The sequence below is a fragment of the Rhinoraja longicauda genome, chromosome 30, assembly GCF_053455715.1.
Source record: "Rhinoraja longicauda isolate Sanriku21f chromosome 30, sRhiLon1.1, whole genome shotgun sequence".
In the NCBI taxonomy this organism is placed as follows: domain Eukaryota; kingdom Metazoa; phylum Chordata; class Chondrichthyes; order Rajiformes; family Arhynchobatidae; genus Rhinoraja; species Rhinoraja longicauda.
In genome coordinates, this window is record NC_135982.1 from 27,402,572 (window position 1) to 27,418,558 (window position 15,987).

The 15,987-nt window shown below is 45.1% G+C and overlaps 1 protein-coding gene across 2 annotated transcripts in view; it reads right to left on the bottom strand.

Annotated features, from left to right (window-relative positions):
- The window catches only part of atp13a2 (ATPase cation transporting 13A2), a 66,785-nt gene that overhangs the window by 5,649 nt on the left and 45,149 nt on the right, over positions 1 to 15,987 (bottom strand). The window contains exons 17-28 of one of the 2 annotated variants that reach the window (XR_013549151.1): positions 15,159 to 15,263; positions 13,653 to 13,809; positions 11,661 to 11,781; positions 10,048 to 10,172; positions 7,957 to 8,117; positions 7,448 to 7,561; positions 6,007 to 6,086; positions 4,927 to 5,079; positions 4,539 to 4,635; positions 3,174 to 3,397; positions 1,876 to 2,024; positions 59 to 163 (exon numbers count right to left, since the gene is read on the bottom strand). Coding sequence is in view for 1 of the 2 variants with exons in the window: in XM_078425114.1 (XP_078281240.1) it covers positions 59 to 231; positions 1,876 to 2,024; positions 3,174 to 3,397; positions 4,539 to 4,635; positions 4,927 to 5,079; positions 6,007 to 6,086; positions 7,448 to 7,561; positions 7,957 to 8,117; positions 10,048 to 10,172; positions 11,661 to 11,781; positions 13,653 to 13,809; positions 15,159 to 15,263 (1,659 nt within the window). In the remaining variant the exon portion in view is untranslated. Of the gene's footprint in view, positions 1 to 58; positions 232 to 1,875; positions 2,025 to 3,173; positions 3,398 to 4,538; positions 4,636 to 4,926; positions 5,080 to 6,006; positions 6,087 to 7,447; positions 7,562 to 7,956; positions 8,118 to 10,047; positions 10,173 to 11,660; positions 11,782 to 13,652; positions 13,810 to 15,158; positions 15,264 to 15,987 lie in introns of both variants that reach the window. The other variant, XM_078425114.1, reaches the window with a different exon arrangement.

Below are 15,987 nucleotides of genomic sequence, written 5' to 3' on the forward strand. Positions count from 1 at the left end.
ACTCATCCACTGGATAGTTCAGACATTAAAATGTTAAATGCTCGAGAGATTTTCTTACCTCAAATAGAAAGGAAACAAAGAATTGCAACGTTGCAAAGCCGAGCAGCATCAATTTAAATTTCAAGTCACCGATGAACATCAGCTGCAGAATCTTTCGCATGAACTGAAGTGGGTAAACAGTCAAAAATATCATCATGGCATAAAGTAGAATCAACGCAACCAGGAACAGCACTGAAAGAGAAATTCAGAACCCAGTCAAGCATTGCTTTCAAATTGTAACCCACAGTACTATCCATGGGGAGGGGACTTTCAAGAACTGCAGCATTTGGAATACAACATGCTTCGGTGGCAACAATCATAGCTGCTGTGTGTAAGGACCTGACCAGAACATTGCTCCCTTTTAGTTCAATATAAAGTTACTAAAAGAAACTTGGTAAAATTCTTAACGGTCAAACTTGGGGCTCCTCAGCCATTAAGTAACAAAAAAACCCATACTTAATGAAACACCCCCTAATGTGAACATAATCTTTTTGTAGAGTACAATACATCTGTTTATACATTGAGGGCGTGCAGCATAGATTTACTAGGTTAATTCCCGGAATGGTGGGACTGTCATATGTTGAAAGACTGGATCGACTAGGCTTGTATACACTGGAATTTAGAAGGATGAGAGGAGATCTTATCGAAACGTATAAGATTATTAAGGGGTTGGACACGTTAGAGGCAGAAAACATGTCCCCAATGTTGGGGGAGTCCAGAACAAGGGGCCACAGTTTAAGAATAAGGGGTAGGCCATTTAGAACTGAGATGAGGAAAAACTTTTTCAGTCAGAGAGTTGTGAATCTGGAATTCTCTGCCTCAGAAGGCAGTGGAGGCCAATTCTCTGAATGCATTCAAGAGAGAACTAGATAGAGCTCTTAAGGATAGCGGAGTCAGGGGGTATGGGGAGAAGGCAGGAACGGGGTACTGATTGAGAATGATCAGCCATGATCACATTGAATGGCGGTGCTGGCTCGAAGGGTCGAATGGCCTCCTCCTGCACCTATTGTCTAAATCCTTTGCCCAGCCTCACTTCGAAGAGAGGTTGCGTATTGTCCCCTCGCTAACAGGATCCTCAATTCTAAATGGCTGGGGTATACAGGCAGTAAGTGAATCGGAATTGTTGGGGGCTGCAGAGATATTTAAACGTTTGTAATCCATCACTACAACAGAGAAGCAGAAGTGCAAACAAGAATCAGATCTGGGACGACACAGGTGTGCAATGGAAGACCAGGTCCTTTTAGTATTCCGTTATGTAATGTTTCAGTTTAGTTTATTGTCACATGTACCGAGCTACAGCAAAAAGCTTTAAGATGTAGCTCGGTATCAATGAGAGATGGGAAACACCACAGTTTCATGCAGCTTAAACTCTTATGGCCGAAAAATTTACGTCTATAAATTTACTAGCCAACTGCCTTGTATCTGAAGGATAACAGTAGATGGAAAATGCTGAATAATAATAATAATAATAAACATTTATTTTATATAGCGCTTTTCCAAATGCTCAAAGACGCTTTACAAAAACAGTCATGACATAAAAACAAACAAATGAACTATCCTGACGGAGAAGCGGCGGACAAATAGCGCCAGCGTCCTCTCACGTCAGGGTCCGGCAGTAGACAATAAAGAACACAAGACACACAATTACAATTTTAACACAAACAGCCATCACAGTGATTGCTCCAGGCACACCCTCACTGTGATGGAAGGCAAAGAAAAGTCTTATCTCCTCCTGAAGCAGAACGCAGCCACGAATAACAAAATGCTCCACTCACAATCTTTACAAAGGTACGCTTAAATAATATCTTCATTAAATATAGTAAAAGAACAAGGTACCGTTAGAGTACAGCGGCTTGCGAAAGGGTTGACCTTTGGAAAGTGCTGTTGCCAGGATGAGGTATTGGAATCCAGATATACAGAACAACGCAGTGTTTTCATAGTTTGGCAGTTTGTTGCCAGCGGAGCTGATGGTGGCAGGAACAAACCTTCAAAAACAAAGGAACCTGACGCTGTTTACAGTGACCAGCAAAAGGCAACCCGTAATATCCGCGACGTCTCTACACTAACAACAATCTACAAAGGGCGACATATGAAATATTCTAGTTCAACCACTGGAAATAAAAACACGTTCACCCAGATTTTGTTTCTTAGAGCGGTCATTCCAGGAACACAAAATTGAGGAAGGATGTGGGAACCAAAGGTGAAACACAAATGGTGACAACCAAGTTTTGGTTTTGTGAACAACAAAAAAAACTGCTGGAGGAACTCGGCGGATCTGGGAGCATCTGTGGAGGGAAATCAACAGATGATGTTTCGGGTCAGGCCATTTCCTTTGTTCTCCAGAAGGAATAAATAATTAAAATCTTCAACGTCACAATTCTATTGATTATGCTGCATTATTTTTTTCTTTAGCACTTATGAGTGACCAACCTCCAAGGCAGATGACATTGAACACTGAAAACATCACACCATTATACACCCAACCACAGATAGATAAACAGATCTATTGAGAATCAGAGTTTTTTTTTCTCCAATTTTCTTTCTTCAAAATTGCTGGCTTTCAATGTCAAAATTCCTTCTTTGTTACCACCACAAAATTACAATCCAAAATGTAAGAGTTAAGACAGTGAATGAAGGCAAACTATCAGCGTGGGAAAAGTCGCAGGAACATTTGCTCCACATTTTACTCTTAAGTTCTAAACATCTCCAGCAGCTTTGTATAATAATCACTATTGAGGGTGGCGCAGCACTAGAACTGCTGCCTCACAGCGCCAGAGAACTGGGTTCCATCCTGACCACGGGTGCTGTCTGTCCGGATGTGCAAGTTTGTAGGTTCATTGGCTTTGGTAAATTTGTACATTGTCCCTAGTGTGTAGGATACCGTTAGTGTGCGGGGATTGCTGGTCGGCTCGGACTCGGTGGGCCGAAGGGCGTGTTTCCGCGCTGTTTCGGTAGGGTGGCAAATGTCTAACCTTTCCCGGCCAATATGCCAAGAATAATTACATAAGACAGCACACAACTCTAATTTGAAAGATTCAGGTGGTTTGTGGTTTGCTTTAATATGTTTTTAATGTGACTACTTTCTTTCATCCCGTGGGTAGTTGTACAACTCGGGAAAATGGCCACATGCTTACCAGCTCTGTGTGGTGGTGACGGTGTACGCAAGGACCTGAATCAGGATTATCAGCACAGTCTGTAGCAGTAGGCTGCCCAAGATGGTAATGTTAATCAGACTCCCCACAGGCCGTTGTGCCACAAGCTCTTTTGCAGGACCTGTTCGGCCCATGAGTATGGCCACAGTTGTAGTGATGACCAGGTCAAAGTACAGGTACTGCCAGTCTCCCAAGTTTGAGTTGATCTGCATCAAAAATAAATAAAACATTTCAGAACAGTGAAGTCTCTGGACTGATGGACAGTATACTGACAAGTATAATCGAGACCGGAGGCTGCAGGACAAACTAAACGGAACTTTTTCTTAACAAAACAATAAAGAATAACATGAAGTTTCCCGGTAGGTGCAGGAAGGAACTACAGATGCTGGTTACAGGCCGAAGATAGACACAAAATGCTGGAGTAACTCAGTGGGACAAGCAGCATCTCTGGGGAGAAGGAATGGGTGACGTTTTGGGCTGAAATCCGAAGTCTGAAGAAGGGTCTCGACCCAAAACGTCACCCATTCCTTCTCTCCAGAGATGCTGCCTGTCCCGCTGAGTTACTCCAGCATTTTGTGTCTATTAAGTTTCCTGTTCTCTGCTACGGGCTGAACTCGATGGGTCAGCATTTGAAACACAAAATAATCACTGGTCAGGCAAAGGGTAGTAGATGTCAGGAAAGGGTGGATCAGGCCTGGAGCAAGATCAACAGGAAGGCAAGGGGGGGCTCACCCATCCGATGTAGAACAGAATCCAAAGATTGATCAGTGCCTTTAAAGGAAATGGGAACTGGATCTTACTGCAAACAACTTCCACATTACAACATACCCTGACCTGACAGTGCAATGGTTCACAAGTTCTCCGAGCAGAATTAGGCCATTCAGCCCATCAAGTCTACTCCGCCATTCAATCATGGCTGATCTATCTCTCCCTCTCAACCCCATTCTCCTTCCTTTTCCCCATAACCCCCGACACCCGTACTAATCAAGAATCTGTCAATCTCCGCCTTAAAAATATTAATTGACCTGACCTCCAGGCCTTTCATTATTCGGTAAGTTTTGGTAAGTCACTCCATTTTCTCACAATACAATGGCCAGGATCCGACAGCACATCCTCTCAACCCCTTTGCATCTCAAGTTATTTCATGGTAAGTGTTGCTGTAGCCAAACTGCCCGCATCAGGAATATTATTGAGTCCAAAATGGTTGCTAGAATATCTGCCGAGATGCTGCCTGACCCACTGAGTCACTCCAGCATTTTGGGTCCACCTTCGATTTAGACCAGCATCTGCAGTTCTTTCCTACACATGGCTGCTAGAATGGTACTTGTACTAAATGTATGAACTTACTGTGTACAATATTAGCACCGAGACAAACTGGATCATGCTGTACATGGCCATGTATTTGAAAACTCCAAAGGAGGTAATAAGAGAGGCTCGACCTTCCCTACAAAAAACGAGGAATGTGTTACATACGAGAACTGAAAGGCTCGAGACCGAAATGAAAATTAATAGTGAGACAGAAAATAACCCGAAGTGAAAAAACACAGACCGTTGTTAATGTCAGCAATCTAGAAAGTGCACAGGTCTGACAGACAACTTTAGTACAGTATAGAATAAGTGACGGTACCTAGCTAAAATGGAGCTAGCTCCAGGTTTTCTGTAGCATCTTGGGAATTTGGTGACATTTCCAATACCCCATAAACCTTCCATCACAATAAGTTGTCCGGGAACTCACCGAATGACCATTGGCACGCACTCAATGTTGTCTATTTTGGAGGTGAAGGGGGATGCCACCGAGGCCTCGGACTCCGAGAGGGAGATGCCGGCATCTGCGGCTTTCAAAGCCCCACAGTCGTTGGCTCCGTCTCCGCACATTCCTACCGTGTACCTGAAGAAAGGGTCAATGTTACAAACCGATCTGTGGCTTCACAGACAGCAGAAAACCCCAGCTGACTGGGACGGCACGGTGACACAGCGGGTAGAGCTGCTGCCCCACAGCGCCGGAGACCCGGCTTCCATCCTGTCTACGGGCGCTGTCTGTACGGAGTTTGTACGTTCTCCCCGTGACCTGCGTGGGTTTTCCCCAGGATCTCCGGTTTCCTCCCAAACACGTACTGGTTTGTAGGTTAATTGGCTTGGTATAATTATAAATTGTGTGTGTGGGAGGGTGTAAGTGTGCAGGGATCGCTGGTCGGTGTGGTGGGCCAATGGATCCGTGTCCGTGCTGCATCTCCAAACTAAATTACTGCTTCCAACAAATTCAAAAAGAAAGAAATGGGTACAGAATTTAAATGCTGCCCCCTTGAATGCTGATGTTGAGAAACGTCACCCTCGACAAAGTTACTGGCACAAATTACAGCCAATGTTTTCTGTGTCACAGATGAACTTCTAGTGGATATGTACAACATTAATGCAATCTATTTTCAGCCTAGGGGCGCAGCTTGTAGGTGTGATACCTTTGTCTCACAGCGCCAGAGACACGGGACCAACCCTGACCCCGCGTGCTGTCTGTGGGGAGTTTGCGCATTCTCCTCGTGACCAAGTGGGTTTCCTCCAGGTGCCCCAGGTTCCACCCCGCCACATCCCAAAGACGTGCGGGTTGGTGGGTTAATTGGGTGTTGTGTAAAATACCCCTTGTGCACAGGCGAGTGCTTGAATCTGGGGGGAACTGATAACAATGTGGAGAGATTAACGTTAGATTAGTGTAGAATGAGTATAAATGGGTGGTTGATGGCCAGTGTGGACACCAAAGGGCCTGTTTACATGCTATACCTCTCTATGACTCTACATTAAATGATAAAAAATATCAACCTACTCCAATTTCTGCAAACTCTCCACCAGTTGAGTCTTTTGATTGGGAGCCATCCGAGCAAAAACAGTGCCCCGAAGCAGGATCTGAGAAGAGGCAATTAGAAAATGAGGTGGATTAGAATGACGGCCTAATTCATTTGCTGCTGGTTTTAAAGACCCTGAGACCTACTATATATACTGTATGTACTCATACCCCCTAGAATGGGAATTAGGCACAAATGCTGGGGTAACTCAGCAGGACAGGCTGCATCTCTGCAGAGAAGGAATGGGTGACGTTTCAGGTCGAGAACCTTCTGAAGAAGGGACTCAACCCGAAACGTCTCCCATTCCTTCTCTCCAGAGATGCTGCCTGTCCCGCTGAGTTACTCCAGCATTTTGTGTCCATCTTCAGTTTAAACCAGCACCTGCAGTTCCTTCCTATTCCTTAGATTGGGGGCCGTGTCCATTCCCAATGAATATTGCAGTTCCACACAGACTTTCTAATAATGAGGTGCAGAAGATAAATCAGAGCTCTTGACACTACCTGCCTTAGTAAAAATAACTGTTTCCATTAATAGGCTTTATCTTGCACTAAACGTTATTTCCTTATCATGTATCTGTACACTGTAAACGCATCAATTGTAATAAAGTATTGTCTTTCCACTGACTGGTTAGCACGCATCGAAAGCTTTTCACTGTACCTCGGTACACGTGACAATAAACTAAACCGAACTGAACTAATATCAAACAAGTCCTGTACCATCCAACCACCCCCATTCAAACCAATTAATTAATTAAAATGGCTGCTAGCATTAGCGACGCAGTGGTGCTGGTTTCCGACGGGCACAGTGACGGACGCCCCACACATCTGCCCTACTCCTCCATTGTTTCTACATATGCGTCTTCCATCAGCATCGTCTTCTTTGGTCGTCCCGGGTTCCGTCTTCCATTTAAACCAATACGCACGGTGGCGCAGCGGTAGAGTTGCTGCCTTACAGCGAATGCAGCGCCGGAGACTCGGGTTCGATCCTGACTATGGGCGCCGTCTGTACGGAGTTTGTACCTTCTCCCCGTGACCTGCGTGGGTTTTCTCCGAGATCTTCGGTTTCCTCCCACACTCCAAAGACGTACAGGTATGTAGGTTAATTGACTGGGTAAATGTAAAAATTGTCCCTAGTGTGTGTAGGATAGTGTGAATGTGCGGGGATCGCTGGGCGGCACGGACTCGGTGGGCCGAAGGGCCTGTTTCCTCGCTGTATCTCTAAAGCTAAATCTAACCCCTTAACTATTCCAAAGGTCTGTGTCCACAACACTAATTCCCTTCCAAACACCCAGTACCTTATGCTCAATGAACGAGTTACACCCATTTCTGACAGAATTATGGAATATTTGAGACCAAAGTAAGGCATACAATCTTTCAACCTCGGTTTGCAGTTAAGTTGTGAAGATCAGATCTGAAATCTCACTTTTTCTAGCAGATCCGGAAAATGGTCGTAAATCACTGCAAAAGACCCCCCATTCAGTACAAAGTGATAGTAAGACTGTTGCAAAGCGTGGTTCTCTGGCTGTTGCTGCAGCTGCTACAATAAAAGATGAGACGAAAACACATGGGTAAACTCGAACAGTAGGCAAGGTACAGATACACACATAGCACAAGTTTCAGAGTCTACCACACTTCCCCCACCAGCCCCTCTACTAACGGTGGCGCAGTGGTAGAGTTGCCGTCTCACGGTGCCAGAGACCCGGGTTCGATCCTGACCACGGGTGCTGTCTGTACGGAGTTTGTACGTTCTCCCCATGACCGCATGGGTTTTCTCAAGGTGCTCTGGTTTCCTCCCACACTCCAAAGACGTACAGGTTTGTAGGTTAATTGGTTTGGTATAAATGTAAATTTACCTTAGTGTGGGTAGGACGCGGTTAGCCGAAGGGCCTGTTTCCGCGCTGTATCTCTAAACTAAACTAAACAATGACTTACCTCGGTCCCATTCAGATCTGGTGCTGTGTCTGCAGGCAGGAACTTCACACAGGCAGGTTTGTCAGCCAAGGGTGGCGACGCATGGGCAAAGATTACTTTGTCTGTCAAACCCACCATTCCACAATTCCTGGCCACATTCAGAGCGGTCAGCGTGTTATCTCCTGGAAGAAAGAGGATTTGATTAGCCCGAGGACACAAGAAACTGCACATTCTGGAATCTTGAGCAACAGCACAAAGTGCTGGAGGAATTCAGTGAGTCATGCAGCATCTGTGATGGGAATGGGCTGACGGAGTTTTGTATCGGGAGCCTTCTCTCTGGTTAGCCTGTTTAATTTTTGTTGTCAGGTCTTGAACTCTTAAACCTACTCCTACCTAGTTAACAAAAGCCACTTCTGAAAAGTGTATTTTATAGAATGGAGCAAAGACTCACAGAGGTAGGGACCCAGATTCAATCTGGACTACGGGTTCTGTCCGTACGGAGTTTGTACAAATGTCCCGCCCCATCCCCTGACATCAGTCTGAAGAAGGGTCTCGACCCGAAACGTCACCCATTCCTTCTCTCCAGAGATGCTGCCTGACCCGTTGAGTTACTCCGGCATTTTGTGTCTGCCTAAGATCCTCAGAGCTCTGGCTTGCTTTAACTATTAAAATTACAACACTGGAAGCCAGGATTTCTGTCCTATCAAAAGGCCACTGTCTCCTGTGGAATAGTGCCCCTTATGGAAATGTTGGAATAAACTATTCATGAAGGCTCAGGAAACAAGAACTGGAAATATATTTGAGTTTGAGTTTAGTTTACTGTCACGTGTACCGAGGTTCGTTGAAAGAAAATAACTGCAGATGCTGGTACAAATCGAAGGTATTTATTCACAAAATGCTGGAGTAACTCAGCAGGTCAGGCAGCATCTCGGGAGAGAAGGAATGGGTGACGTTTCGGGTCGAGACCCTTATTCAGTCTGAAGAAGTGTCTCGACCCGAAAGGTCACACATTCCTTCTCTCCCGAGATGCTGCCTGACCTGCTGAGTTACTCCAGCATTTTGTGAATAAATACCTTCGAGAGGTTCGTTGAAACGCTTTTGTTGCGTGCTAACCAGTCAGCGGAAAGACAATACATGATCACAATCGAGCCGTCCACAGTGGACAGATACAGGATACAGGGAGTAATGTGAATAACCTTTCATGCAAGATTCAAAATTTAGATTTTAAACATCATGTGGATGATGTACTTCCAACAGCCCCCAAGAGAGGGCAGTCTATCATCAGTGTACATCTATCAGGACAGTACAACTGCTCAGCCAAGGAAATCTTTCTTTCTTTTGTATGTCAACTACCACAATCAAAAGTGGCAATTGGTGCTTCAGGGTACGGTAGTTGACGCTTGGCTGCAGATTTTGCCAGTTCCGTAGAACTACCCAGGGTGAACGACAAGGACGTAAAGCTGGAATGGTGCACCAAGACACAACATAGAGCATCTTGATATGCCTCGTTCCACCACCACTAAGAGCAAGCCTGAACTATCTACCTCATTGGTGACCCTCAGACTATCTTTGATGCAGACTTTACTGGCTTTACCTTGCACTAAACGTTACTCCCTTACCATGCATCTATACAAATGTGAATGGCTCAATTGTAATCATGTATTGTCTTTCCGCTGACTGGATAGAGCGCAACAAAAGTTTTTCACTGTACCTTGGTACATGCAACAATAGTCAATTTATTTGTCACATAAACATAAATGTGCAGAGAAATGAAAGATTACCCACAGTCCAACAATAAGACCAATAAAAATAAGCAATAAAAATAAGCAATAACACACACAATCATAAACCAACACCAAACAAAAAGAAACATCCATCATAGTGAGTCTCCTCCAGTCACCTCCTCACTGTGATGGAAGGCCAGAATGTCTTTTCACACTCCTGTACTCTGTCGTACAGGTGCCAGGGGTTATGGGGGGGGGAGGGGGGAGAAGGCAGGAGAATGGGGTTAGGAGGGAGAGATAGATCAGCCGTGATTGAATGGCAGAGTAGACCCGATGGGCCGAGTGGCCTAATTCTGCTCTGATGATCTTTGTAACTAAGGCTTCCTACCTGTCACCATTACAGTTCGGAAATTGGCTCTGATCAGGTTGTCAATGACAGGTTTTGTTTCCGGTTTCAAAATATTCCTCATGATCAGGAATCCCAGGAATGTCATCTCGCTCTCGACGGAATTCCTGTCCGGAGAAAAACACAGCGTCTCATTGGCAGCGCGGTCTTTAATTCGGAATCAGACGCTGCATCGAGTGTGGCACATGTAAATAACGCCAGCTGCCCCGAGTATCACGTATTACCAAACATGTATCGTAGTGCTCAAAGCAGAGCAGACAAATGGAGAATTTAAAACTTTAGATGTTGGAAATTTGAAATAAAACCAGAAAGGTTTGGAAACATTGAGTCAGGCAGCACCTGTGGAAAGAGTTAACTGTTTAGGTCAAAGACGCATTATCAGGACTGGGAAAGAGAGCAACAGCCAGTCCACTGGCAATGATGCTCCAGTTTTATACTGCCATCATAGAGTCCGTCCTCACCTTCTCCAGCATGGTCTGGTTTGGCTCAGCCACCAAGCACGACATCCGGAGGCTGCAACGGATCGTTTGCACAGCTGAGAAGGTTGTTGGCTGCAACCTCCACCCTCCCCCCCCCCCCCCCCCCCCCATGACGAACTGTACACTGCAAGGGCCAGGAAGCGAGCGGGCAGGATCATCTCTGACCCCTCTCACCCAGGCCACAAACTCTTTGAAAATCTTCCCTCTGGAAGGCGACTCCAGACTATCAAAGCCGCCACAGCCAGACACTAAAAACAGCTTTTTCCCCACGAGCAATAGCTCTACTCAACAACCAAAAGTCTGTAGTCTCCTTTTGCCCTGGTATTTTATTTCATTCTTCATACTTTTAAAATATAATGCTTAAAAAAAAATTGTTTACTGTATGTCGTGATGTTGCTTGCGAGCAAAGCACCAAGGCAAATTCTTTGTATGTATACATACTTGGCTACTAAAATTTATTCAATTCAATTCAATTCAGTTAATGCAGTTGCCCTTTCCACAGATGCAGCCTGACTGTTTCCAGAATTTTCTGGTTTAGGCACAAACTTTTTTCTTGCCATTGTTCGTATATTGTTAGTTTAGTTTAGAGATAAAGCGCGGAAACAGGCCTTTCGGCCGACCGAATCCACACCGACCAGCGATCCCCACACACTAGTTCGATCCTACGCGGTAGGGACAATTTCCAGAAGCCAATTAACCTACAAACCTGCATGTCTTTGGAATGCGGGAGGACACGGGGCACCCGGAGAAAACCCACGCGGTCACTCACAGGGAGAACGTACAAACCCTGTACAGACAGCACCCGTAGTCAGGTCTCTAGTGCTACAAGGCAGCAACTCTAAGACTGTACCACTGCACCACCCTGTTTTAATGAACTGAAGCAAAGCAAAGCCAAGCATCAAATTACAAGACTAATTATTAACAGAGCTTGAATTAATTAACAGAGGGAGAGAGATTGCTCAACCATCGAGTACCTGTGAAAGAATTAATTCATTAATAGAGTGTCCATGTCCAATAAATGGTGGATACAAGAGTATTTTTCCCAATTGGATCTTTATGCTTAGGACATAAAAAATTCAAATCAAAGAAGCGCAAATTATAATAGCAGCTACATACCTCTCCAACATGTGCACTGCCTCAAAGGTAACGTCTTCAATTAGTGTCTTGTATGCAAGTCCCAGAATTCTATACCCATCTTTGGCGTAATACCTTAATGTTTCTAAAAAATCTGCAGGAACTGGAAACAAAAATATGTATAAGGTGGGACTGCAGATAAGACAAATATGTAGATAGACACAAAATGCCAGTGTGACTCAGCGGGAGAGGCAGCATCTCTGGAGAGTTTCAGGTCGAGACCCTTCTTCAGACATACAAATATGTATATGTTTAGGAATTAAGCCACATAAATCACCTCTCAGTTTGAACTGAAACATGGATCTTATTGATCAGCTACTGGAATGATTGATCAGTCATCAGTCCAAGGGAACAGTATTCCTTACACATACCCCCTCTGATTTCACATTTAGTAAAAGTCTTCAACGTTTGAAAGCTATCTTAAGTTCTTTCCACTCAACTACTCCCACTCAACCACGAAAAGCTGCCAATCCCAACCAAGGAACAGCTGAGAATCATGGTGTTTTGTGGTATGTTAATATTAGTTTAGCCTATAGTTTAGTTTGGAGGTACAGGGCGGAGACAGGCCCTTTGGCCCCAGGTCCGCGCCAACCAGTGATCCCCGCACACGAACACTATCATACACACACTAGGGACAACTTACACTTTTAGCAAAGACAATTAATCTACAAACCTGTACGTCTTTGGAGTGTGGGAGGGAACTGGGGAAACCCCACGCAGGTCAGGGGGAGAACGTGCAAACTCCGTACAGACAGCACCCGTAGTCAGGATCGAACCCGGGTCTCTGAGGCAGTAAGGCAGTAGCTCTACCGCTGCGTTACCATGCCACCCTCTGTTAGCCACCTTTAACATCTTTCACAGTGATCAACATGGAAATAAAGTAACCTACTCTGATATAAAAATATCTTGCAAATTCAGATAACATACTTTGCATATTTTGAAGTATCAGGACTCTTTCAAAGATTCTATCAGAACCAGGTTGTCCAATGCTGTAAATACTGGCCTCTATTATCACCATCAGTTTTCCCATCTTGTTCCGCAATTCTCCAAAGTAGTATTCTCCAGCCCTGTATTTTTATAACTCACTGAATGAAGTTCTTGTCTACCATTCCTCCTGCCCCACCCCACCCAACCCAACCAGCATTTCCATATTCCAATGCCAGAATCTTCAACATGCAGCCTCTCTCCCACGGTCTGAGCTAGCTCCCAATCCAACACCCATTGAGATACATGCCTTGCTCAGATCCCAATAAAACAGTTCCTGTCACTGTCAAATCACGCTGTTCACTCTCTACTCAATTGTCCTGTGTGCACATGTGGCTCAGCAGGTAGAGTTGCTGCCTCACGGAGCCAGAGACCTGGGTTTGATCCTGACTACAGGCGCTGTCTGTACGGAGTTTGAACGTTCTCCCCGTGACTGCGTGGGGTTTCTACGGGTGCTCCGGTTTCCTCCCACACTCCAAAGACGTACAGGTTTGTAGGTTAATTGGCTTTGGTAAAATTGACGATTGTCCCGAGGGTGTGGGATAATGTTAGTGTGCGGGGACCGATGGTTGGTGCAGACTCGGTGGGCCGAAGGGCTTGTTTCCACGCTGTATCTCCAAACTAAACAAAAATACACAAGATCACCAAATAGTGTATATGGTTAATGATTCCCCTAATTTTGGTAAACTTTTAACATCCGACTATTAAGAGTGAAAAGCAAAGCTCTATAAGTTCATAAGTTCTAAGAGCAGAAAAAGGCCATTCGGCCCATCAAGTCTACTCCACCATTCAATCATGGCTGATCTATCTCTCCCTCTCAACCTCATTCTCCTGCCTTCTCCCCATAACGCCTGACACCCGCACTAATCAAGAATATGTCAATCCCTATATATTATTTATTCTAAATGTAATAAACGAAACATTCAAAAACTATTATACCAACAAACAGAAATGATGCAAGGCTTCAGGCTATCAGCTCAGGTCAGTTACCTGTTTCCTTTAAGCAGAGACTCGCCACCATCTCAGGTGCACCTTTCATGTACACCTCAAATGGTGAATCATCTGGTTTCTTTGTGATCACACTCATTCTCTGCAATGATGAGCCAAATGGAAAACGGCGGAAAATCCCCAAAACCGTCTCTTGTTTCTGGAGATGAGAGAAAGAACAGATAAGTACATCTGTGCAGGGAATGGAGCAAGTGCGGGCAGGAGGTGGCGCAATGGTAGATGTGTTGCCTTACAGCGCCAGATACGTGGGTCCGATCATAACGATGAGTGCTGTATGTACGGAGTTTGGACTTTCTCCCCGTGGCCTGTGTGGGTTTTTTCCGGGTGCTCCAGTCACGGTGGTGCAGCGGTACTGCCTTACAGCGAATCCAGCGCCGGAGACCCGGGTTCGATCCCGACTACGGGTGCTGTCTGTACGGAGTTTGTACGTTCTCCACATGGGTTTTCTCCAAGATCTTCAGATTCCTCCCACACTCCAAAGACATGCAGGTTTGTAGGTTAATTGGCTTGGTACATGTAAAATAAATTGTCCCTAGTGGGTGCAGGAGTCTTCCTGTCTCCTACTACATTCTATCTCTATCCCGCCCCATCCCCTGACATCAGTCTGAAGAAGGGTCTTGACCCGAAACATCACCCATTCCTTCTCTCCAGAGATGCTGCCTGACCCGCTGAGTTACTCCAGCATTTTGTGTCTACCTACTTTAGTTACTGCTTTTCATAGAAATTAACTCTAATATTCTTTACTCTGAGGTGAGTTGGCTGATTCTGGCCCAAGTAATTATTAATTTGTACGGGGAGATAGCAAGTTCTAGCCAGCCATTCCACAATGGGAATATCACATCAGAGTCAAACCTTGTCCATATCCAAACAAATGCAGTCTTAAGCAAGACTACTCACGAAGAACAAGCCTCAGGCATCAGGCAAATATTTATTTGCCTAGCCCAGGTTTTTATTTCCCTTTCATCGCAGTTGAATTTTACATAGATAAACAGATGAAGCAGTGAAGTTGTTAGTCTGACTGCTTCAGTACTACACTGAACAGTGCATTTACCATCTGGACACACAAGGACACAGAGTGCTGGAGTAACTCAGCGGGTCAGGCAGCATCTCTGGAGAACATGGATAGGTGACGTTTCACAGAGTGCTGGAGTAACTCAGCGGGTCAGGCAGCATCTCTGGAGAACAAGGATAGGTGACGTTTCTGGTCAGGACCCTTCTTCCCGACCCGAAACATCATCTATCCATGTTCTCCAGAGTTGCTGCCTGACCCGCTGAGTTACTCCAGCGCTTTGTGCTTTTTTTTTTGGTGCAAACCAGCACCTGCAGTTCCTTGCTTCTACCACCTGGACATTTCTGGTTACTCCTCACATACATGATTGATGGAACGCTTCATTTATAAAGGGCCAAGCCAAAAAACAGATTAGCGTGCAACAATGTAACACTGACCATTCTGTCTCAGTGCCACAACCACTAAACCAGGACACTCACACTTCCATAAGGCTGATCTTCCACCAGCGGAGGCTTCATCACAGCTAGAACCTTCATTCCAAAGCTTCTGCTTATGTCCACGTTTGTGATCTCATCATTCAGAGTCTGAAAATAGAGAACATATTTCGTTATCACCGTTACTTTTTCTTTGCATATCTTTTATTCATTTGTTCGATATCTCTCTAAATCACCGTTTACATCTCTCGTTTCTCTCTTCCCTGATTCTCAGTCGGAGGAAGGGTCTCGACCCGAAACATGATCCATTCCTTCTCTCCAGAGATGCTGGCTGACACGCTGAGTTACTCCAGTGTTTTTTTACGTACATATTCCTCAACGTACATAGAAGTAATGTATGAACAAACTAGCAGTACAGCTTCGAAGGTATCACAAAATGTTGGAGTAACTCAGCGGGTCAGGCAGCATCTCTGGGGAGAAGGAATGGGTCGAGACCCTTCTTCAGACTGATGTCAGTGGGGGGGGCGGGATATAGGTGGAGGCAGGAAGACAGTGGGAGAGTTACTCCAGCATTTTGTGATACCTTCGATTTGTACCAGCATCTGCAGTTATTTTCCTACACAACAATACAGCTTCGGTTACTGATCCACCATCCAAGCAGAACAAACGCATTAAACAGAAACCTCTCACATACTTTCTTCACTTATATTCTTGTACAGCTGCTCCCCGAATTACGATATTTCCACTCTGCGATGGTGCAAACGGCAGTGACCCGTGACGAGCCACCGCTCGCTTCCGGGCCACGTGATCGCGTGTATCAAATGCATTTCGATGTACGGTATTTTCGGTTTGTGATGGGTTTCTCGGAACGAAA